The following is a 25,118-nucleotide window of genomic DNA, read 5'->3' on the forward strand; positions in this document are numbered from 1 at the left end:
AGTCAACCCAATATCCAGACAACCCAATGTCCACCCAATGTCCACACAACCCAATGTCCACACAACCCAATGTCCACACAACCCAATGTCCACACCACACAACCCAATGTCCACACCACACAACCCAATGTCCACACAACCCAATGTCCACACAACCCAATGTCCACACCACACAACCCAATGTCCACACCACACAACCCAATGTCCACACAACCCAATGTCCACACAACCCAATGTCCACACAACCCAATGTCCACACAACCCAATGTCCACACCACACAACCCAATGTCCACACCACACAACCCAATGTCCACACAACCCAATGTCCACACCACACAACCCAATGTCCACACCACACAACCCAATGTCCACACAACCCAATGTCCAGACAACCCAATGTCCACACCACACAACCCAATGTCCACACAACCCAATGTCCAGACAACCCAATGTCCACACAACCCAATGTCCACACAACCCAATGTCCAGACAACCCAATGCCCACACAACCCAATGTCCACACAACCCAATGTCCACACAACCCACTGTCCACACAACCCTAATGTCCACAATACCCACTGTCCACACAACCCAATGTCCACACAACCCAATGTCCACACAACCCAATGTCCACACAACCCAATGTCCACACAACCCAATGTCCACACAACCCAATGTCCACACAACCCAATGTCCACACAACCTAATGTCCACACAACCCAATGTCCACACAACCCAATGTCCACACAACCCAATGTCCACACAACCCAATGTCCACACAACCCAATGTCCACACAACCCAATGTCCACACCACACAACCCAATGTTCACACAACCCACTGTCCACACAACCCACTGTCCAGACAACCCTTCCCTAGAACAAAGTCTCTGAAACCCCACCACCCACCTGATATGTGCCGATCCTTGTTTGACCGAGATTCGTATCCCACATCCAATCAAATTCTTGCTTACTCTAGACGTGCACGTACTTAGCCACATCGCCACGACCTCGTGTGTAATTACATCATCCCACACCACTCCCTTACAACTTACATCAAGGTGTATTTATCCGATAACGGCCTTGAATGTAATTACATCATCTACCACCACTCCCTTACAACTTACATCAAGGTGTATCTATTTAAAAACGACCTTGAATGTAATCACACTACCCTCCCGATCACAAGTATACACATCAATGTTTATCTTTCTCATAACGTCCCAATATGTGATTACGTCACCTCTGGCTCCCCCCCCCCTCACTCTCCTCACCAATGTTTTCCTATCTCGTCAACACCCCAGTATATAAAACACATCGGGAATTCCTCTCCTACAGATGAAGACCTAAACTCCCCATCCTTGTATGTACCCATCTCATAGCGTCCAGTTTTAATTCATGAACACCGTCAGAATAAGAATCGAATCATTTGGGGTCGGGTCACTAACAAGGGGGGGGGGGGGGGGGAGGGGCAGGGCAGTCTGGGATATTGGAATCACCCCGCGAGTTCGCGTGAGATGTATGACGTCAAAGAATGTTTTTTAATTCCCTCCTCTGGTGCCGGGGATGTGACGTGGTGTGACGTGGAGGCGAGGGGGGAGGGGGACGGGCTGGTGCCTTGGTGCCAGACAGGTCGTGTGATGCGGTGGCCGTGTGGTCGGTTGTTGGCTCTTACCTGATGTGTGGTGGCGCCCTCTTGTGTTGGTGACACGTCACAGTTCTGGGAGTGTGTAGACATGTAGGAGCCGTGTTAATGGTGAGTACTGTGTAACATTTACTGGTGTGTAGGGACCAGTGTGTAGGGACCAGTAGATAGATAAGTGTGTAGGGACCAGTAGACAGATAAGTGTGTAGGGACCAGTAGACAGATAAGTGTGTAGGGACCAGTAGACAGATAAGTGTGTAGGGACCAGTAGACAGATAAGTGTGTAGGGACCAGTAGATAGATAAGTGTGTAGGGACCAGTAGACAGATAAGTGTGTAGGGACCAGTAGACAGATAAGTGTGTAGGGACCAGTAGACAGATAAGTGTGTAGGGACCAGTAGACAGATAAGTGTGTAGGGACCAGTAGACAGATAAGTGTGTAGGGACCAGTAGACAGATAAGTGTGTAGGGACCAGTAGACAGATAGATAAGTGTGTAGGGACCATAGATAGATAGATAAGTGTGTAGGGACCAGTAGACAGATAGATAAGTGTGTAGGGACCAGTAGACAGATAGATAAGTGTGTAGGGATCAGTAGATAGATAGATAAGTGTGTAGGGACCAGCAGACAGATAGATAAGTGTGTAGGGACCAGTAGATAGATAAGTGTGTAGGGACCAGTAGATAGATAGATAAGTGTGTAGGGACCAGTAGATATATAGATAAGTGTGTAGGGACTAGTAGACAGATAGATAAGTGTGTAGGGACCAGTAGACAGATAAGTGTGTAGGGACTAGTAGACAGATAGATAAGTGTGTAGGGACCAGTAGACAGATAAGTGTGTAGGGACCAGTAGATAGATAGATAAGTGTGTAGGGACCAGTAGACAGACAGATAAGTGTGTAGGGACCAGTAGACAGATAGATAAGTGTGTAGGGACCAGTAGATAGATAGATAAGTGTGTAGGGACCAGTAGATAGATAGATAAGTGTGTAGGGACCAGTTGACAGATAGATAAGTGTGTAGGGACCAGTAGACAGATAGATAAGTGTGTAGGGACCAGTAGATAGATAAGTGTGTAGGGACCAGTAGACAGATAGATAAGTGTGTAGGGACCAGTAGACAGATAGATAAGTGTGTAGGGACCAGTAGACAGATAGATAAGTGTGTAGGGACCAGTAGATATATAGATAAGTGTGTAGGGACTAGTAGACAGATAGATAAGTGTGTAGGGACCAGTAGACAGATAGATGTGTAGGGACCAGTAGACAGATAGATAAGTGTGTAGGGACCAGTAGATAGATAGATAAGTGTGTAGGGACCAGTAGATAGATAGATAAGTGTGTATGGGACCAGTAGACAGATAGATAAGTGTGTAGGGACCAGTAGATAGATAGATAAGTGTGTAGGGACCAGTAGACAGATAGATAAGTGTGTAGGGACCAGTAGACAGATAGATAAGTGTGTAGGGACCAGTAGATAGATAAGTGTGTAGGGACCAGTAGATAGATAAGTGTGTAGAGACCAGTAGATAGATAAGAGTGTAGGGACCAGTAGACAGATAAGTGTGTAGGGACCAGTAGACAGATAGATAAGAGTGTAGGGACCAGTAGATAGATAAGTGTGTAGGGACCAGTAGATATATAGATAAGTGTGTAGGGACTAGTAGACAGATAGATAAGTGTGTAGGGACCAGTAGACAGATAGATAAGTGTGTAGGGACCAGTAGACAGATAGATAAGTGTGTAGGGACCAGTAGATAGATAGATAAGTGTGTAGGGACCAGTAGATAGATAGATAAGTGTGTATGGGACCAGTAGACAGATAGATAAGTGTGTAGGGACCAGTAGACAGATAGATAAGTGTGTAGGGACCAGTAGACAGATAGATAAGTGTGTAGGGACCAGTAGACAGACAGATAAGTGTGTAGGGACCAGTAGACAGATAGATAAGTGTGTAGGGACCAGTAGACAGACAGATAAGTGTGTAGGGACCAGTAGACAGATAGATAAGTGTGTAGGGACTAGTAGACAGATAGATAAGTGTGTAGGGACCAGTAGACAGATAAGTGTGTAGGGACCAGTAGATAGATAGATAAGAGTGTAGGGACCAGTAGACAGATAGATAAGTGTGTAGGGACCAGTAGATAGATAGATAAGTGTGTAGGGACTAGTAGACAGATAGATAAGTGTGTAGGGACCAGTAGATAGATAAGTGTGTAGGGACCAGTAGATAGATAGATAAGAGTGTAGGGACCAGTAGACAGATAGATAAGTGTGTAGGGACCAGTAGATAGATAGATAAGTGTGTAGGGACCAGTAGACAGATAGATAAGTGTGTAGGGACCAGTAGACAGATAGGGTTACCGACAGACACATGTGCAGGTTGAAATCACCTCATCTCCATGGAAACCCAAAGTAAAAATTTTCTTATGCTAATGTGCAAATATTTTTGTCGGTGCCCATATTTCGTTTTATTTTTACAACTAGGAAATTTTTTATTTAAACTGCATTTCTTGAATTTGTATTCATTATTTGATCAATGCCAAGTCTAGCATTCGCTTCGTCTTACGATGCCAGCAAATAAAAAAAAAACATCGATTACACATCAACAACCAAACTACACATTACAAAATCAACAAGCATAACTTGAACCAATGTGTATCTTCCCATCCGAGTGTATTTGCCTCTTGTTAGCCACAATGAATTAGATCGACAAGTAAAGTCTTTGAATGATTTATGATTCTATTTTTGGAACAACAAAAGAACATTGTAATCGATATCTCTCTTTCAAGAAGCCTTTCAATAAACACGGCCGCGCCGTTATCCCCCTTCCCCCCTCCCCCCACCCCTCCGACATCCCGTTATCATCATTTCCAAACACTGACGTCACTCTGTTTTTGACTGCTCGTCTCACTGACCTTTGAACCACCCAGACGTAACTCTGTTAGACTTCACCCATAATGCATTAGAATTGAGGGTGGGTTGGGGGGGGGTGAATAAAAGAGCAGTGGACGATATAACGGCTGGCGTCGCCCACGCCGAGGCTTACAACGCATACGACCTCCGACCTTGTGTCTAAATGCAAAAGATCAATGATTGCTATCGAACCCATCCCACCACCACCCGCCCCGCCCTCAAACACGAGAGGGTTATTCTTAAACACATTTTCGATCCCATCCCATCCCCCCCCCCCGCCCCCCGGGCTCATATGCTGGCATCTAGTTGGTCGGTCCACACATTGCGTAGCACTAGCATTTCCAGAGAGAAAAAAATTCCGGCTTCTAAAGCCGGACTTCCGGCTACTTTGTTGGTTGTACGTTATACATTAGTCGACCTCGTTCTGATTATTTTCAATTTTTATAGAATGTGTAAATCAGGGTTTGTGGGCATTTTGATTGGTGTGAAGGTCATACGTGTTAATATTAATATAAGGCTATATATCATTATCCATACATCCATATCCATTTATCTCTACGCTTATCTACCCAGGATACTATATATGTCCATATCCAAACATGGATGTGTAAATTAATACATGTGTTAATACACAGGGTATTTCCTTGTGTCCATAGGCCCTTGTATCAAAATGTCCATGTATCTTTATGGCAATGTATCCTTATGTACAAGAATCTCTAAGCCATGCATCCATTTATGTATATGTTTATGTATCCATATGTTTATGTATCCATATGTTTATGCCTCCATCTTTCCTTGTGTATCGGCATACAAGTCAGTGTATCTATATGTAAAATTATCATCCAAACCATTTACACATTATATGCATATAATCCATATCCAAGTGTTCATACGTATATGTATCCATTTCTCCATCTTCTTATATGTCCAGGTACGAATATGTCTATGTATCCAAAAGTCCATGCATCCAAATGCCCTTATATTCATTTTTTACGTATTCATGTATATGTATGTCCAGTACTCAATTGTCCATGTACTCAATTGTCCATGTACTCAAATGTCCATGAACTCAAATGTCCTAGTGTACTTATATATCCATGGCCTCTAGGACATTCCCCACCCCGTCCATTAACACCGGTCATTTACTCTCCCATGGGGGGGGGGGGGGTGGTAGATAATTTACTGGGGGACAATTCAGCTCGGGGTAATCGCTGGGGGTATGACTGGGGTCATTGACTCCCCTGTATATTTGGCCATATATCCATGTTCTCTCATGTCCATATGACTACACGTCATGTATCCGTATATCTAATGCCCATATGACTACATGTCCATATATCCATGTATCCATGTTCTCTAATGTCCATATGACTACACATCATGTATCCAAATGTCCATGTGAGTAGTTGTTAATGCTCAGCGCCATGTCAATGCACCAGCTTGACCTATTGACCGCCTCAAACAGTCACTCTAAGACACGCTTCCATATTGCCGACGTCCGCGAAATCAGCCAGGTATAACAACATGTTTAGCTAGGATCAATTTACCTTGATTATAACTCACACGGGCAAACGTTAGTATTTTACTCTGTGCTAACGTTACGCCCATTGTCATTTTCAAAAACGCTGTTCTGTCATTTGGGTGTTTATGTCGAAGCATCGTTTAGAATTTATTTTCTGGTTATTTATATTTATTTGGCGCGCCTATATGTTTATTTAATGTCGTATTTTTGGCGCGCATATCTGGTCATTTAATAGCGAATATTTGACCAGCATATTCGGTTGTTTAATGGCGTATATTTGGCGCAAATATCTGGTTATTTAATGGCGTATTTTTAGCGTGCATATCTGGATATTTATTGGCGTATTTTTAGCGTGCATATCTGGTTATTCTATGGCGAATTTTAGGCGCGAATATCTGTTTATTTAATGGCGTATAGTTGACGCACATATCTGTTTATTTAATGGCGTATAGTTGACGCACATATCTGTTTATTTAATGGCGTATAGTTGACGCACTTAGACTTGGTTCTGTCGAAAGATTTCCTTGTTAGAATCGTTATTGTGCCCGGGTGTTGCAACACTTTTTAAAACATTGATTGATTGTTACTGTAGTATCTGTGTGTCTGTTTGTTTGTGTGCTCACTTTCTGCTGTTGTTCGATGGCGTGGTCGACTGGTAGGACATAGACCTGTCGTCTCACCAGGACATAGACCTGTCGTCTCACCAGGACATAGTCCTGTCGTCTCACCAGGACATACACCTGTCGTCCCACCAGGACCTGTCGTCCCGTCAGGACATAGTCCTGTCGTCCCGTCAGGACATAGTCCTGTCGTCCCGTCAGGACATAGTCCTGTCGTCCCGTCAGGACATAGTCCTGTCGTCCCGTCAGGACATAGTCCTGTCGTCTCACCAGAACATAGACCTGTCGCCCTACTTGATTATGAACCTGACGAGAAAACTACGAGACAGAATGCAAACAAGAGTCTTCAAGTAAACACATCCTTGAGCTAGTATATCCAACTTTCTTGTGTCCTCTCCAAGTCGCATACCCTGGATTTTCTTTGCCTACCTACGTTTTTTCTTTCCTAGCCTTTCCATGTTAGACTCACTATGATATGCCGGATATAGTGTGAATGTCAGGACAAATGAAATTCTCGCCCTTTTAATTTTTAATATTTTATTTTGTGCAGGTCTCGTTGTTTACGAATTTTTAATGCTACCCCACCCCTCACCCAACATGGCAACTGATGCGGGTTAGTCCGAACTCTAAACAGAAATTACAGAAATAGATACATATCATTTGTTCTACCCAATGATGTGTGTGTACTTTAGTACTTTACCTGCTTTTATTTGTGGATCCCCCGCGGTTCTGCGGATGTAAATATTTTTATCTAAGTACTGACAAAAGTTTTTTTCTGTTTTGGTTAAAATTAAATTTTCATTTGTCGCAATCATTGCCTAAAATTATAACTAATCAGGTGAAGCGTGTCCATTACATCAAAACAGGGGCATAGCGAGGGGGGGGGGGCGGGGGTGCGGACCGCACCGGGTGACACCATTTAGGGGGGTGACACCAAGGCAAAAAATAACAAAATATATAGAGAAAAACTCGAGGGGGGGGGGGCAAATCTGGGCAGTCCTTAGGGCATACACTATCCAATTCTATTGCGTAATCCTGTACTTTAAAACAATATGGCTCTGTTTTGGTCCCCCAGTTTCCATATCCGAATTCCCATTTCCCATAAAGTTTATCATTAATCCAGCGAACTAACTAGGACTGGCTTGGACATTTGCCCTTAGACTATGGTCTCGTTATTTCTCGTCTGATCACATTTCCAAGTCTCGCGCCTCGTCGGTAAACTACGGCCGTACCTCAAGGACAGTGTGCCGTAAAGGTCAAAGGTCGCCTGAGTAAAGATCAGTAGTGTTAATGGTATCGGGGTGGGGAGAGGGGGTGGGGAGAGGAGGATGAAGATTCTTTGTACTTTATTTAAACTTTAGACTTACAAAAAAAATAAGATTAGGCCTTCTTATTAAGAAAAATCGCACAAAAACAATTGTTTTATTTTTTTTAAACTAGTTTGAATCAAGAAACACAAGGAAATAAAGTTTAACTAAAGATTAGTTTTTTAGAATACTTAAATGCAGTATTATATTGTTAAAGTGTGATTTTTGGTGTGTGTTAATTCCAATAATGCAAGGAATTCAAATGACCAACCATAGCGTACAATATATTTGTGGCGTAATAATAAAACATTATTTTTATTCTTTAAAAAAACAACGATATTCAGTTGCGACATAGTTAAATAGATCCTCCTCCTCCTCCTCAACATCATCATCATCATCATCATCATCATCATCACCTCCTTCATCATCATCATCATCATCATAATCATCATCACCATCATCATCATCATCATCACCATCCCCATCCCCAGCCACATTCACATCCACATCATTATCATCCTCGTCATTCACATCATCATCATCATCATCATCATCACCAGCATCCACATCATTATCATTATCATTATCATCTTCATCATCATCATCAACAAAATCATCATCAACGTCATCAATCATCATCATTATCATCCTCGTCATTCACATCATCATTATCATCATCATCATCAATCATCATCATCATCGTTCTTTCGGAGTATATGGACGCAACCATACATCTCTATCGTACTCGGTTTTTTGTCAACTTCTCCCAGTCGGAATTATAACATCCTGGCTGCTTTGAGTTGAGTGATAGCTCAAATTGTTATAACAAATGTAAAAAAAAACATTCATTTTTTAAAGCACCATCTAATGTTAGCGATAAAGCGTTTATTAGGTATAAACATAACGAACAAAGGAGTATACAACATTTACCGTCAACAAAAAAAAAAAAACACCGCAGGGACTAAACTGAACTGAAGCCCTCTAACAAGTAAACAAGGAGGTAAAGACAGGCGGCTGACGTTACCGAAACAGATGAACTCTACTTCATCTGCAGTATTGACCACCGACTGTTAGTTTTCGTTGGCTTACATTACGTAATTCAAATTGAATTACTTTCTCTACTGTTCCATAAAAGCTAACTCTATAACTAAACAGCGGTTAGTTTATTTTTTATATCCCAAAGAATTAACCCTGAAAGCCAATACATTTTAAACCACCAAGAAGGATTAGGCCGAAAATAAACAGTGGTCTATTTTAAACTTAGTTCCATTTTTAGATTTCACCCTCAACCTATTTTTAAAATAAATATTTTTGTTTTGCCCCGAACAAGATCGTTGGAGAAAAAGAGTCGTATTCGCTTTGCTCGTTATGTGCATTATTTTCGATACAAAAAAAACCAACAACATCGATACTTGTCAGTTGGGGAGAGAAAATGAACGAGGAACATAATTCTGGCCATAATGACGTCTTTTGGTTTCCAAATGTTGCCTGTTTGGCTTTTTGTCTACATTAGCGCGCCGAGATTTTCACAAGCTTCGGCGTGTGGCCATTCCCTGGCAACTTTTCGGATAGAACTTAATACGGAGGGCTGCGTTTGACGTCAATAAATAATACAAGAGGAATCTTCTCTCTCCCCCCCCCCTTGCATAAATATAGCCGTGATGTGAAGGGGCTGGTAACGCTGGATGGATATATTTGGAGTGGTTGTTTGATGCAGAATTGGAGGGAGTTGGTGGGATAATAGATAGGATGGAAGAGTAAATGGGATACATGGAAATATAGATGGGATAGATGGGATAGGTGAGAATATAGATGGGGTATGTGGGAATATAGATGGGATATGAACATAGATGGGATAATTGGGAATATAGATGGTATAGGTGGATGGGATTGGTGGGAATATAGATGGGATAAGTGGGGATATAGATGGGATAGGTGGGGATATAGAGTGGGATAGGTTGGAATATAGATGGGATAGGTTGGAATATTGATGGGATAGGGGGGAATATAGATGGGATAGGTGGGAATATAGATGGGATAGGTGGATGAGATTGGTGGGAATGTAGATGGGATAGGTGGGTGGGATAGGTGGGGATATAGATGGGATAGGTGAGGATATAGATAGGATAGGTGAGGATATAGATGGGATAGGTGGGAATGTAGATGGGATAGGTCGATGGGATAGGTGGGAATGTAGATGGGTTAGGTGAGGATATAGATGGTATAGGTGGGAATATAGATGGGTTAGGTGGGCATTTGGATGGGATAGGTGGGAATATAGATGGGATAGGTGGGAATATAGATGGGATAGGTGGGAATATAGATGGGATAGGTGGGAATATAGATGGGATAGGTGGGAATATAGATGGGATAGGTGGGAATATAGACGAGATAGGTGGGAATATAGATGGGTTAGGTGGGAATATAGATGGGATAGGTGGGAATATAGATGGTCGGACGGCAGGTCGCAAAACTCCTAACTCGAATGTCTCGAGTTCGTATCCCTGTCTTGAGTCCGTAGGCCTATGCCGTAGCTGATGGGAAAGTAAGGGAAAACAAAGCCGAGGTCATTGAAACATCTGACTCTACCTGAACCGTCAGGTTCGAAAGGGTAACTTTTTTGAGTAGGTAGACAGAGAGCTTTAAATGTATATAGAGACTGGACTTACGTTATGAAGATGTATAACAGAATACATTTATTGATGAGAATTCGAAAAATGGACAAAGGGACAAACAAACAGACAAATGGTGAAATACGTTGACCCAGACATAATCAGACGGACACAAAAACGGATGGAGCGTGTTTCAATGTGTGGGGGCGTGTGGGGGCGTACATGGCGGGGGGACCTGGGGAGGGGTTGTCAGGGGAGCAAACGACCAAGACTAGAACACAACTAATACGTCTGACAATATGTGTTGCCAGCAGAATATTTAATTTTTAGTTATAGGGTTTGAACTCGAGACTAGTTTCGAATGTATCAACCATGAGCGTTTGCCGACTCGACCACACCTCCATCACAATTAAGGATTACGTGTCAACTGGTTATGCGCCATTGAGGCCATTGACTCCGATTTCAGCCTGCTTTTCTTTTTGGATTTGCTTCCATAGCCTTTGTCCAACCAAGAACAAACTACAAGGCAGCAGTTGTTTAATTTTGGAGTTGTGGTTTAGACGAGTGGCTGCCCGAGGGTTCGAACTCGAGACTTTTCGGTTTAGCAACCATGAGCTTTACCGACTCGACCACGCCGACCCCTGTAGTATTTCTAAATTCCCAATGTGTGATTTTCTTTACTTATTAAATTTAAAAATTCGAGTGATTACATTAGCAATTTTCGTATGTATGTAATATTTCTGAACTCACAATATGTGATATGTTATATTTAGCCCACTAAATTTTAAAATGCTAGTGATTACATTAGCCATTTTTTGTATTTATGTAATTTTTCTGAACTAGCAATGTATGATTAACTTTACTTAGTATAATTTTGAAATTCTATCTATTGCATTTCTGTATTTATATTTTAACGCGACGCCACATGGGCCAACAACACACCATCATAAATATAACGCGCATATTTTCCCAAGCTGTAATAAATGTTTGTATTTTTATCCACAATTACCGATTCATTTTAGATTGAGAATTCTTTTTTTCCCAACATATTCTGCGTGAACAGTTTAAATCGTTTTTTTTTTTAGATTTAGTTTTTTGGCCTTTTGAATCAGAGCACGTCAGCTACCAGCTTATTGCGCAGTTTTTTTTTTATCTCAACGTTTAAAATAACAAAAAATTAAGCTGTTCGTCTGGTTCGTTGGAATGTTTTGAACTAATTTTTTTTTTTAAAACATAGGACTGACCAAACTTTGGCCGATAAGTCAAAAACTCTGGCCACCTCTGGTCGAGTGTACTCTCTAACTACCCGCGACAGAGCTCGGGTTTGAGAGTAAGTGCATAATTTAACCAATCAATGGCCGTGGCCAGAGGGAGATCGATAACTGGCTCACACACGCCAACAGACAGGGTGGAGAGTGAATGAAACCCTGAGCCAGACGCGCTGGGGGGGGGGGGGGATGACAGCGTGCTGGGGTGGGGGTGGGGGAGCTGTTTACTGTATGATTGAGAGATGGAGAGGTTATTTACTGTATCGTTAGAACGGGAGTTATTTTAAGGTGACTTGTGGCCCTTGTTTGTGGTGGTGTGACGAGTAGGGGTGATAGGGTGGTAGTGGTGTGTGTGGGGTGGGGGGTAGGGTGGTAGTGGTATGTGTGGGGGTGGGGGGTGGGGGGGTAGGGTGGTAGTGGTGTGTGTGGGGTGGGGGGTAGGGTGGTAGTGGTGTGTGTGGGGTGGGGGGTAGGGTGGTAGTGGTATGTGTGGGGGTGGGGGGTGGGGGGGTAGGGTGGTAGTGGTGTGTGTGGGGTGGGGGGTAGGGTGGTAGTGGTGTGTGTGGGGTGGGGGTAGGGTGGTAGTGGTATGTGTGGGGGTGGGGGTGGGGGGGTAGGGTGGTAGTGGTGTGTGTGGTGTGTGTGGGGGTGGGGGGTAGGGTGGTAGTGGTATGTGTGGGGGTGGGGGGTGGGGGGGTAGGGTGGTAGTGGTGTGTGTGGGGTGGGGGGTAGGGTGGTAGTGGTGTGTGTGGGGTGGGGGGTAGGGTGGTAGTGGTATGTGTGGGGGTGGGGGGTGGGGGGGTAGGGTGGTAGTGGTGTGTGTGGTGTGTGTGGGGGTGGGGGGTAGGGTGGTAGTGGTATGTGTGGGGGTGGGGGGTAGGGTGGTAGTGGTGTGTGTGGGGTGGGGGGTAGGGTGGTAGTGGTATGTGTGGGGGTGGGGGGTGGGGGGTAGGGTGGTAGTGGTGTGTGTGGTGTGTGTGGGGGTGGGGGTGGGGGGTAGGGTGATAGTGGTGTGTCTGGGGGGTGGGGGGTAGGGTGGTAGTGGTGTGGGGGTGGGAGTGATGGGTGGTTGTTGCGTGTGTATGTGGGGGGGGGGGGGGGGTTAGGGTGGTAGTGGTGTGGGGGTGGGGGTGGGAGTGATAAGGTGGTTGTGGCGTGTGTATGTGGGGGGTAGGGTGGTAGTGGTGTGGGGGTGGGAGTGATAGGGTGGTTGTGGCGTGTGTATGTGGGGGGGAGGTAGGGTGGTAGTGGTGTGGGGGTGGGAGTGATAGGGTGGTTGTGGCGTGTGTATGTGGGGGGGGGTAGGGTGGTAGTGGTGTGGGGGTGAGGGTGGGAGTGATAAGGTGGTAGTGGTGTGGAGGGGGGTGGGGGTGATAGGGTGGTAGTGGTGTGTGTGGGGTGGGGGGTAGGGTGGTAGGGTGGTAGTGGTATGTGTGGGGGTGGGGGGTGGGGGGTAGGGTGGTAGTGGTGTGTGTGGGGGTGGGGGGGTAGGGTGGTAGTGGTGTGTGTGGGGGGTGGGGGGTAGGGTGATAGTGGTGTGGGGATGGGAGTGATAGGGTGGTTGTGGCGTGTGTATGTGGGGGGGGGGGGTAGGGTGGTAGTGGTGTGGGGGTGGGGGTGGGAGTGATAAGGCGGTAGTGGTGTGGAGGAGGGTGGGGGTGATAGGGTGGTAGTGGTGTGTGTAGGGGGGGACACATTGTGTATAGATGACGGAGATGGATATTTATTTTTAATTTGGAGAAATTAGGGTGTTAATTTACCACATATTATTGAGAAAAAGGCTCTATATCAGTTTAGGTTTCAATAGGTTCTAAACATACGATATACACATATGTAAATACCGGCGTATAGAGCTAAAAAGTAACTTTTCATACAGACACCCGCAAGACACCCCGAATTATATATATATATATATATATATATATATATATATATATATATATATATATATATATATATATATATATATATATATATATATATATATATATATATACACCATGCATTTGACACCCCCCTATTTAAATTGTTTAACCATCTTTTCAGATCTCGTGGTGCCAGCAGTATGTCCAGTTCTCTTACCCTCCCCTCCTCTACAACCTGCTTATGTCCTCCCTACATGACGGGATACGCCAGACTCTAGCAATGTATCGGCTGCTGCCTACGTCACGGATATATGGGCGCACATCTTGATGATGTCACTCCCACACTGGACAACATGTATTTTTTGAAGCGGCTGGCCAGGGCCGATAACTCGCTGGTGAAAGCCGAGCGCGACCAGGGGAAGCTACTGAGAAAGATCGGCCGGAAGGGGCGGCTCCGGGGTCAGTTTGACATGCCTTGTGGAGTGACCACGACAAAGTCGGGTAAGATCTAGTATGTACACATAGTCTAGACTTTTGTAGCAGGTCTAATCCAGAGTAGTTTTTTTTTTAGAGATTTAAAGTTGTTGGGTTTTTCTATTACTTAAAAAAGAATATCCTCCTGTTGATAGGATTTTGAGGTCGCCATACTTGTTAGCATTGCAAGGAATCGTTTCGAAAAACTGGAGGTCTGCGTGGGTCCAGGGGCGGAACTACAGTGCCGCCAGACCCCGCAATGCGGGGGGGGGGGGGGGGGCGCGCCATTTAGGGGCCCACAGCCGACCATAAAAAAAATTTATAGTTAAAAAAAAAATAATTTTCTTGCATTTTTGACTTGATGGTTGTTTTGTAAAATGATTACCGTAGCTGCGGTTGGATTATCTTTATTCTATAGACACCACCCCACGGTCTTGTATATTATTGTTCAATTTGTTTTTAAACCATTGTGAAAACCGAGTCCACTTTCTCCTACAATCAAACTTATCAAAGATAAGCAAACGTTCAAACCACTTCCATGACTTATTTCCCTTTTTAAATAGTCAAAAAGTGGTGCTCAAAAGCTCTTTTTAATAGATTTGTGCTAAACAAATTAAAAAGCAATTGCTTCTCTTAATTATTTTTTTTATAAAATACTAACTAAAGATTGACATTACACTAAAAGGAAATGTATTTAAAATTAATAATATAAATATAAAAAAACATAAAAATAAACATAACACGAGACACCATTACTTTTACAAAGCTTTCATGTTTTATATTCTTTTAACCGATTAAAGAGTACAATATCCAAGAGCAGAGATAAAATAAAACTGATTTTCACAAACCACACTGATGAGATGTCTGGGTGAACCCCTGTTTCTATTGTTTTCGTGTAAATACATTTACGACTGAGACTTACAAAAAAACACAGACTTAAGCATACACACATGACATGATGTTGTAATTTGTATTAATTGAAAAAAATAATTTTTCTTTCAAAACCCGAACAGGCCAGTGTAAATGAGTATATATATATATATATATATATATATATATATATATATATATATATATATATATATATATATATATATATATATATATATATATATATATATATATGATAGGGGGCCGAAATTATTTTTTTGCGGGGTGGCCCTTTTTTTCTAGTTCCGCCACTGCGTGGGTCGGTAAAATTCGTGGCTGCTGTACCGAAAATACCCGAGCAGATAAGGCTCGATATCTGGGGATAACACCCCATCTAAGAGAGACAACTCCAAAATCAAACAACTCCTGCTTTGTAGTTTGTCCTAGTTTGGACAGAAAATTGAAGAAAATCCAAAAGGAAAATCAGGTTGAAGTCGGAACCAACGGCCTATATGGTGCTAAACAGTTTGACACGTAAAACTTGTAGGGAATTCCTTCCCACTTTACAATTAAGAACGAAGAAGAAGTATCGAAAACGTTCTATTGGTATCGTCATAGTAACCTCGTCCTAAACCCTAGCCGTGAGTCCACCCATCTGTAATGGGTACCTGACTTACGTTGGAAAAATTTAAGGCGGCTGGCAACAGTGCTGATGACACCATCTCTTCAAATGCCGTAGTCAGGAAACATATGAACTCAAATTCATCTGCCCAATAGATCGCTAGGTCTAAAGAGGATTCTTTACTTAAATAAACCGGGAGTGACCTCCCCTAAACTTTCTCGAATATTCTTATATAAAATAACAGGGGATGGGAACTCGGGCTATAGACATGATTTTTAATCCATTTTAAATACTTAAAGTTTTAAAAATAGAATAAAATCTCGTAGACAAATTAATTGCACACCAAGTGAACGCCCAATAAAAAGCGCATAATAGTGCGCAATATTATTAGTACTTTTAAAATTTACATTAGTTTTTTTAGAAATCGGAAGTAGCGTAAATTACTACTTCCAGTCAACGGAAATTACTCAAAATTTAACAGAAGGTAGAGAATTAGATCTTTTACTTACATGTGAAATTTCATTTATCTATCTGAAATAGTACTCAAGTTATAGGCTTTTGAAAAATTCAAAGTAGGAAAAGTACCACTTCCGGTTATCGGAAATCGCTCAAAAGTTGATACGGATCTACGATTTTGATATAATACTTATATATGCAATTTCATCAACCTAGCTGTAACGGTACTCAAGTTATCGTGTTTACACACGGACACACACACAGACACACAGACACACACACACACAGACATACGGACAAGATTGCAAAATTATGTTTTTCCGTATCAGTGAGGTGTAAAACGTCGAGATCTGTAAAAATCTCGATTTTTTTTTTTTTGCACGATTACAATACTTTCTCTATACTTCGTATATACGAGAAAGTAAAAACAAACGACCCTGCTTGCTTCTGAATCCTTATTTAGTGTATACACAGCGTTGCGCGGAATAGTACAATTGCAGGTACATAGATAGATAGGTAGATCTATTACAAGTACAATTACTTATAGCTCTAAAACAGATGTAAATAAACAATTAGGCTGCATCAAATACACGGGTGCCGAGGCTTACTAAACCAGCAGTCTCGTCGTAAAATAATACAGTTCAAAGTTACGGCCAGTTTATCAATATACTGCCAACAAGTATTATAAATACAATTTATGCCATCTATCTAGTCCGCAACATGTGGTACTAGTAAAATTATTTGAACTAAAGTAATATAAATATAATAATCCTCACATAACTAGTCCGCAACACGCGGCACTCGTAGGATAATACAACCACAAGCAATGGTCAATATAAACATAATTAACTACAAATATCTTGTCCGCAACATGCGACACTAGTATGGTAATACAAACACAAGTAATATAAAATCACAATACCTTCATATGGTCTCTATACAACTCGTTATTCAATGCCCATGTCAGCAACTGTCCTGGCCACCCACAGCCTGGGGTTTGAATGCCAATTGACACTGTCGCAACTACCCACATACCCAGAGGTCACATGACATGGGACACACGGGGAAATACTGTTCACAGAAGAGCATGAAAAAATAAACTCAACAGTAGCCGTCCCACATGGGCCGCAACCATATAAGGTTTAAATAATCTCGCCTGACTGGTAACCTATGGCATGTGCTACAATTACTTTTGTAATAAATTATTAAATTTGGTTCCGACCCCCCCCCCCCTCCTTAATCACAGAAGCCTATCCACATATCAGTTATTACAATTATCCATTATCCACATATCAGTTATTACAATTATCAATTTTTTAACAGGAACGATCATTTTTTCTCTCTATATATATTTTGTCATTTTTTGCCTTGGTGTCACCCCCTAAACTAACCCTAGCCTTAACCTCCTATCAAACTCTCCAACACTGTTCTAACACCTTCACGGTGGCCGAAAATCACACAAAAAATTTCAACCTTAACCCAAAACCTAGCCGTAACCACTCTACACCCTCCTATTCGGAAACTACCCTATGCCATACAATAGACTCGCGGTCCTTCTAACGGAAAAGTGCACCAACAAATCAATCAGCATTTCAGTCTCGCTACCACGAGCAAGGTTGACATTTTGTGGACATTGATCTCCCCCCCCCCCCACCTCAACTGTCCATGGCATCACGTGATATTTGGTAAACATTGAATACACTGTTCAATTTGTATTACAACTTATATTTTTAAAAGAATTCTTTTAAAAATATGCAGTAAAGACTAAAATTTGATTTACTTAAAAAAAAAAACTTTTAAAAATCCCTTTCTAACTTCCTCCCTCCCCCGTCATACCGTTACAAAAATACGGACCCCCCTGCCCCCCAGGAGTGTGACGTAGTTTATGGATATAATGGACGACCCTTATGGACTCTCCCACTCAAAAGGGGCCCGGGTTTATTTTTTAAAAGTATTTTTTTTTTAATGTCAGGATTAGTTAGGATAGTATTGAATGTTCCAAATAGTGTCAAAAAATTATCCCAACATAAACCCCGAGCCCCACATCTGATCCTAGATCGTCACTCTGTCCACAACCCTTCCCATGTTACCGCTGTGACGTCATATATTGACCCTTTACCTGGGTGCCCAACCCGCCCGTTTACAGGAAGGGCCCAATGCTGTACGGCTAGGGGAAACTACTCTCTTTTTAAATCCTGTCAACAAAGCTAGGCTTCACTGGCTGTTGTAAATAATTGATTCCACATCGAACTGATACCAGAGGACCAAGCCCGTGGCTACCTGCAGCTGTGCAATTGTAGGGCTTACCTGTATGTCTTCTTCTTCTTCTTCGTTCTTAATTATTAGTGTTGAAGGGGATCGAGATTTATCTGCCAGTGAGACCATGCGCTTTTTGCCGACTCGACCACGCCTCCAACACAATTAAGCGGTACGTGTCAACTGGTTATGCGCCATTGAGGCCATTGACTCCCATTTCAGCCTGCTTTTCTTTTTGGATTTGCTTCCATAGCCTTTGTCCAACCAAGAACAAACTACAAGGCAGCAGTTGTTTAATTTTGGAGTTGTCTCTCCTAGAAGAGTGGCTGTCCCCAGCTAACGAGCCTCATCTGCCCGAGGGTTCGAACTCGAGACTTTTCGGTTTAGCAACCATGAGCTTTACCGACTCGACCACGCCGACCCCCATATTACCTGTATGTAATAACACGGTTGTAAGGCTTACATGTATGTAATTATACGAGTGTGGGGCTTACCTGTATGTAATTACACGATTGTAGGGCTTATCTGTATGTGATTACACGATTGTAGGGCTTACCTGTATGTAATTACACGATTGTAGGGCTTATCTGTATGTAATTACACGATTGTAGGGCTTATCTGTAAGTAAGTACTCGATCGTAGGACTTACCTGTCTATAATTGCACAATTGCAAGGCTTATACTAGTATAATAATAATAATAATAATTGTAATAAGAATAATTATTACAAAATTGTTTATAATTGTCTATAATTAGTAAATAAATTACTTGTTTATTCATTAACATTAAATGCACCGCTACGCACATTAAAGAAAACAGTAGATATCCCCGGTTTAATATTGCCTCCGTATGCCCTCATAACATGTGATGCATCTTTGATATCAATTATGTCCTTATATAACCTCATGTGATATTAATGATGCCTTCATGCCCGTATATGCCCTCATAATATATGACGTATAGTTGTTATCAATTATGTCCTTATATGACCTCATAACATTGTGGAGTATATGTGATATCAATGATGCCTTCATTCCCTTATATGCCCTCATAACATATAGCATGTATCATTGATGTCTCCGTATACCCTCATAACAAATAACGTGTAGTTGAAAAAAATAAACCTCCTTGGGTAAAAATAACACCACCTGGGCGTCGGTGAGTATGTGACCTACTTAGGTCTGGTTATTTTTAGTTACATTTGTTACCTTACCATATATGGTCTGTGGTACAATGACCGGTTTCTTCCGCTGTCTTACTAAGAGAGTCTTAGACTCAGAAATTTTCCATCAAGATATGATTGATTGATTCAGACCAGATGACCTCCCCAACCAATGGTCTTATGATTTGAAGGTGACCTTCCATGTTGCCTAAGTCTATAAATAGACCGCCCACAGGTGTCTCGAGGCAGTTCATTTTGACCAGACGTCGTTGAAGAGACATAAGCCCTGTGTGTTGCAGCTTAGTACTAAGTTGTTTAAGTAGCATATTATTATATTACTTGTGGTTAAGTAATTCTTTATGCTTATAGCAGTGTTTTGTATACTGTGGTGATTTTTCTGAAGTGTTTAAAGCTGTGATAGTGTATCATATTATTTTTTCCCACGAATTGTAAGTTGGGTTTTGATCATTCTGTATATCCATTTTATTCTTGTATAAATCTAGTGTTCTGCCACGACTTTGTACACTCATTACAAGTTATATGCAGATTAAATGTTTTGTTGGCATCATTAGTTTCTCTAGTGTTTCCCCTAGACATCCATTACGAGTCCTAGCGAGCTAGTGTGTCAACTTTCTTTTATTTAGGCTTGTCGCCTTCTGTGTGTAACCAGTTAAACGAATCCGGGAGCGTTCGCCATCTATCTGGCTGGTAGATTGGTGTCCGTTACAAGTACACTAAAACATAAACATAGAACACGTCCACGTCGCCTCTCAACAGAACCAGTTATGCTACAACGAGTACACGCTGCAACCCCCCCCCCCAGCCTACATTGTCACTAGTTAACAAGTCCCTTAGATGGGATAACTTTGAGAGAACCAGTCGGGATAAAATCCAAATCGCTGAGGTAGTATCATCTGCAGAGTAGAATTTTATGGAATGCTTTGAAGAAATCTGGAATAAAAAGTGTTTTTTTTTCTGGCGATAAGAACAAACGTTACAGATTTGGAAGCATGCCGGGACGTCTGGGCAGTGGCGTAGGCAGGGGGGGGTTAGGGGGGGTCATAACCCCCCCCATAGACCCCTCGGTATATATAAAAAGTATGAGGGGGGGTGCAAATCGAAAGTTTGAGGGGGGGTGCAAATCGAAAGTTTGAGGGGGGGGGGGTGCAAATCGAAAGTTTGAGGGGGGGTGCAAATCGAAAGTTTGAGGGGGGGGTGCAAATCGAAAGTTTGAGGGGGGGGGTGCAAATCGAAAGTTTGAGGGGGGGGGTGCAAATCGAAAGTTTGTCCCCGGGTAAAAATTGGAACCCCCCCCTTGAGACGATCCTGGCTACGCCACTGCGTCTGGGTAGGATTGTTTAGTGTGTGTGTGTGGGGGGGGGGGCAGTGGAGATATGTAATTCGAAGGAATAGAAGCTTCAACGAGTGGGGAAGGTTGGTTCACGTCGGGTGACGCTAACTAGTTAACGGTGACTCGAGAATAAAGGGGAATCACAAGTTCACAACTGAGTGGAAATTTAAAGGTGTTTAGATGTGTATATGGGGGAGGGAGGGGGGGAGGGCGGTGACACACTGAGGTGATGTTCGCGCCACTGACACTAATGCAACACAAGATGGTATACGGGGAGGGGTGATATGGAACAAGTTGGGATTTTTGTTTTTTAGAGTTCAAACGGCACGATCGCAAATGATCTCAAATGACCGACATTATCTTCTTCTCTGCCATTTTTTCCTCGGTGGGGGGGGGGGGGGGGGGGGAAAGGAATTTGAAACGTTGGAGACCTAAATTTCCTGGGGGCGGGTGGACTTGCTTTTGGAGTTTGCAAGACCCCCACCCTCTGAAGAAATGCCTGAAACTATTTTCTCTGCTCACATATCTGGTATATGCTCAACACACAGCACCCGTCTTTATAAAAAAAAAAAACCAACTCCGCGCTGTCTGTTTGAGTGAATTTATTTCCCAAAAAACCTTAACTGTCGTAACATTAGCTGAAAAAAATACAGGAGGAAATAACCCGCTTTTAAACAACGGCGTGACAGAGTTATCCATTAATAATAATTTTAAAGCGTCACTGTCAGCCCCCCCCCCCCCCGAGCGTGGTGGGGAGGGGTGGGGGAGGAGGGATGGGCGGCATCAGGCATTAATCTCCCCATCCCCTCCCATACCAATTTTTTACTCCGGCTTTTGTGAAGCCAACACCAGGAATTATGGGATAGATTTTCCCAGCAGAACTGTGTCGAAAAGCCACGATTATTTCAAGTAATCGATTGTTTTCTCGAGTGTAAATATGAAGTAGTCGATACCTGAGGATGGGTGTTTTTTTTAACCACAGCTGTTATAATCGAGCCATTATCTTGTTTATGGGGTACAAAATCTTACACTTTTCTTGTCATTTTAGAAAAAAATTGGAACTCCGTAGGCGGCTTTCTTAAATGATATCACATGCCTGACCTCCCCCCACCCACCGGTCACATGATGCTAAACGATGTCAGGTTCCCATCCCTAATCACGTGTCACGAGAATTACAGTTTCCCATCGATTAGCCGTACCCATATATATATATATATATATATATATATATATATATATATATATATATATATATATATATATATATATATATATATATATATATATATATATATATATATATATATGTATATATATATATATATATATATATATATATATATATATATATATATATATATATATATATATATATATATTTGTGTAGTGGTATTGCCGGAATCATAGTTTGATGCCTGTTAGTTCGACTTAGGTTCATTGTTAAGGTTACAGTTAGTTTTGGATGGGTTAAGAGCTTAACCATCGGTATCAATTACAGAAAAATATCGATATATAGCAAATAGTACTTTAAATATAATATATCGTTTTGATGATGTTCGTATAAATAGTGTACATCCACAACTGGCTCAAACAGTAAACAGAGTTGCGGGGCATAACGCTAACCACACTAACCCTTCATATGCCGAGGTAACAGAAACAGGTGAACTCTACTTCACTTGCTCCATGATCGTCAGGTTCGAAAAGGGAACTTTTACCTTAGAAATATATCTGACGCTCAAATAATATGTCTAGAAACCATAATTTTTAAATAATTAAAATTGTTTTATCATTTAGTTCTAAAGAATCGAGCATTGATAAAATTTAAACTTGTACATTACAAATTCATAAACCACATGAGTGTCTTAACATTACGTTTAGGATTGTGTAGATCAAAAATAAATTTTCCTATTTTTTGAAACTTTAAAAAAATTTTAATCCCTCTCAGGTGACGTAGTGGTGGCGGATACCGAAAACCACAGGGTTCAAATCTTCACACCCGATGGCAACTTCAAAGCTAAATTCGGAGAAAAGGGTTCCAAACCCGAACAGCTGTGCTACCCCATCGGCGTCGCCATGACAACCAACGACAACATCGTGGTGACGGACAGCGTCAACGCCGCGGTCAAGATCTTCACCCCCGGGGGTCAGCTCCTGCACAGCTACGTCCATCAGAACGAGATCGAGTTCCCCCACGGGCTGGCGGTGACCACCGACGACCACCTTATCGTCACGGACATCTGCAAGCACTGCGTCACGGTGCTGACGCCGACGGGGGGCGTCAGCCACACGTTCGGGAGCTACGGCGACGGCCCCCGGGAATTCGACCACCCCTACTGCGTCACGACCAACTCGTCGAAACAGATAATCGTGTCCGACACGGGCAATAACTCTGTCAAAATCTTCCACTTTCAAGGACGGTTACTCCGATGTTTTTCTTCCACAGAATTCCGATTACCTCCAGAGAATTTCATTTCCTTATACGGCGTCTGTTCGGACAATGACGACAACACTTTGGTCGTCTGCAACTCTGGCGTGTACATGCTGACCAAGAATGGGCGTCTCTGGGAAGTCATCACCTCCAAGGACGGCCTGACGTCACCAAAGTGTATAGCCTACTCCCCTTCCGGTCGTCTAGTGGTGAGCCAGGCCGGATATGACGTCAGACACGAGCTGTGTATTTATAGATATAACAAAGACGATTTTAAGTCTTTGAACACTCTTGTTTATTATGCTATTTCTATTTGACAGCATGTGGTATTTTATACATTCTTTTTTTAAGCTAGAAATGAATTTTAATAGATTTTTTATTACACATGTTTGCACATTCGGTGGTACTAGTTAAATGGTTATTTCAAATGTTTTTTAATTCTTTAATGGGGGGCGGAGACGGTGGATTTCTAGCACCTGTAAAACTGATACGTGTCGTGACAAAAGACCTCCAGATGTGACAGTTGTGACAGTGTGACAGTGTGACAGGTGTGACAGTGTGACAGTGTGACAGCGTGACAGTGTGACAGTGTGACAGCGTGACAGTGTGATAGGGCAGTTTAAAGTGTCACGGTGTGTGTTTGTGTGTGTGTGTGTTTGTGTAAGTGTGTTTGTGTGTGTTTTTGTAAGTGTGTTTGTGTAAGCGTGTTTGTGTGTGTGTGTGTGTTTGTGTAAGTGTGTAACCCGGTGAATACATTAGGGATATGGTGAATAGATCATCTGACATCACATAATATATCCAGGTCACAGAATACATTATCTGAGGTCACGGAATAAATTATTAATGGTCAATAAAATTATGTTTAATGAAAATACATTTTTTAGCCATATAGTGAACACATTTTTGTTATCTTCCACAAACCGGGGTCAGAGTTGGGGGTCACACCGCACTAATTATTTAGGGATCGTGCACATATATAACACATTGGGTGTAGGGGAAGTTTATAATTTTGTTATACATTGGATTTTGAGCAACGTTATGTAAGGGATCGTTAGTATACGAAACTCATAGAGGTAGACAAGGTTTAACATATTGTTATATATTACGTTAAAATAGAGCTGAGTTACATTCAACTGTCTTGGAGTTTTCTTACGTCTTGCGAAATCTCTACTCTTAGAGTTTGACTGTGGAAGTTTATGCAATTAGCCTTACTTATCTTTCCTTTAAACTTAGTGTATGTCCGTACGTTTGTTACTTATGTAGCCTAAATATTACAAGTAATTTACTTTAATATTTATACGATTTCTTTATAAAAATCACTAATTCCTTTTAATTCCGAATCGCTTTGTAACTCATAAAGTCTTACACAAGGGGGGGGGGGGGGGTAGGAGGGGGGGGTGGTAGCTGTTGCATTGAAATGTTATGTAATAGAAGGACGGGATAGTTCTATGGAATGTTATGTAACGATATCTGGGTTAAAGGTTAAAGGGTATTCATAATCGTGCACGATCCCTGGGGTCAAACTTAAGTAATTAGTAAATTAATAAATAAACAAACTGAAGTAATTAATAAATTAATAAATAAACAAACTGAATGAAAATATAAATAAACAAACTGAAGTAATTAGTAAATTAATAAATAAACAAACTGAATAAAAATATAAATAAACAAACTGAAGTAATTAGTAAATTAATAAATAAACAAACTGAATGAAAATATAAATAAACAAAGTGAAGTAACAATA

At 41.9% G+C, this 25,118-nt stretch overlaps 1 protein-coding gene across 1 annotated transcript; it reads left to right on the forward strand.

The window, feature by feature from the left end:
• Nucleotides 1–1,643: 1,643 nt before the first annotated feature.
• LOC131930410 (tripartite motif-containing protein 2) lies at nucleotides 1,644–24,613 on the forward strand. Its single transcript, XM_059286876.1, has 3 exons — nucleotides 1,644–1,755; nucleotides 13,938–14,257; nucleotides 22,892–24,613. Exons 2-3 carry the CDS (start codon nucleotides 14,068–14,070, stop codon nucleotides 23,689–23,691), a joined length of 990 nt encoding a protein of 329 aa, XP_059142859.1. The 5' UTR covers nucleotides 1,644–1,755; nucleotides 13,938–14,067; the 3' UTR covers nucleotides 23,692–24,613.
• The last annotated feature ends 505 nt before the right edge of the window (nucleotides 24,614–25,118 follow it).

The sequence above is a fragment of the Physella acuta genome, unplaced genomic scaffold, assembly GCF_028476545.2.
Source record: "Physella acuta isolate Inbredline_101_S28 unplaced genomic scaffold, ASM2847654v3 ptg001769l, whole genome shotgun sequence".
NCBI lineage: Eukaryota > Metazoa > Mollusca > Gastropoda > Physidae > Physella > Physella acuta.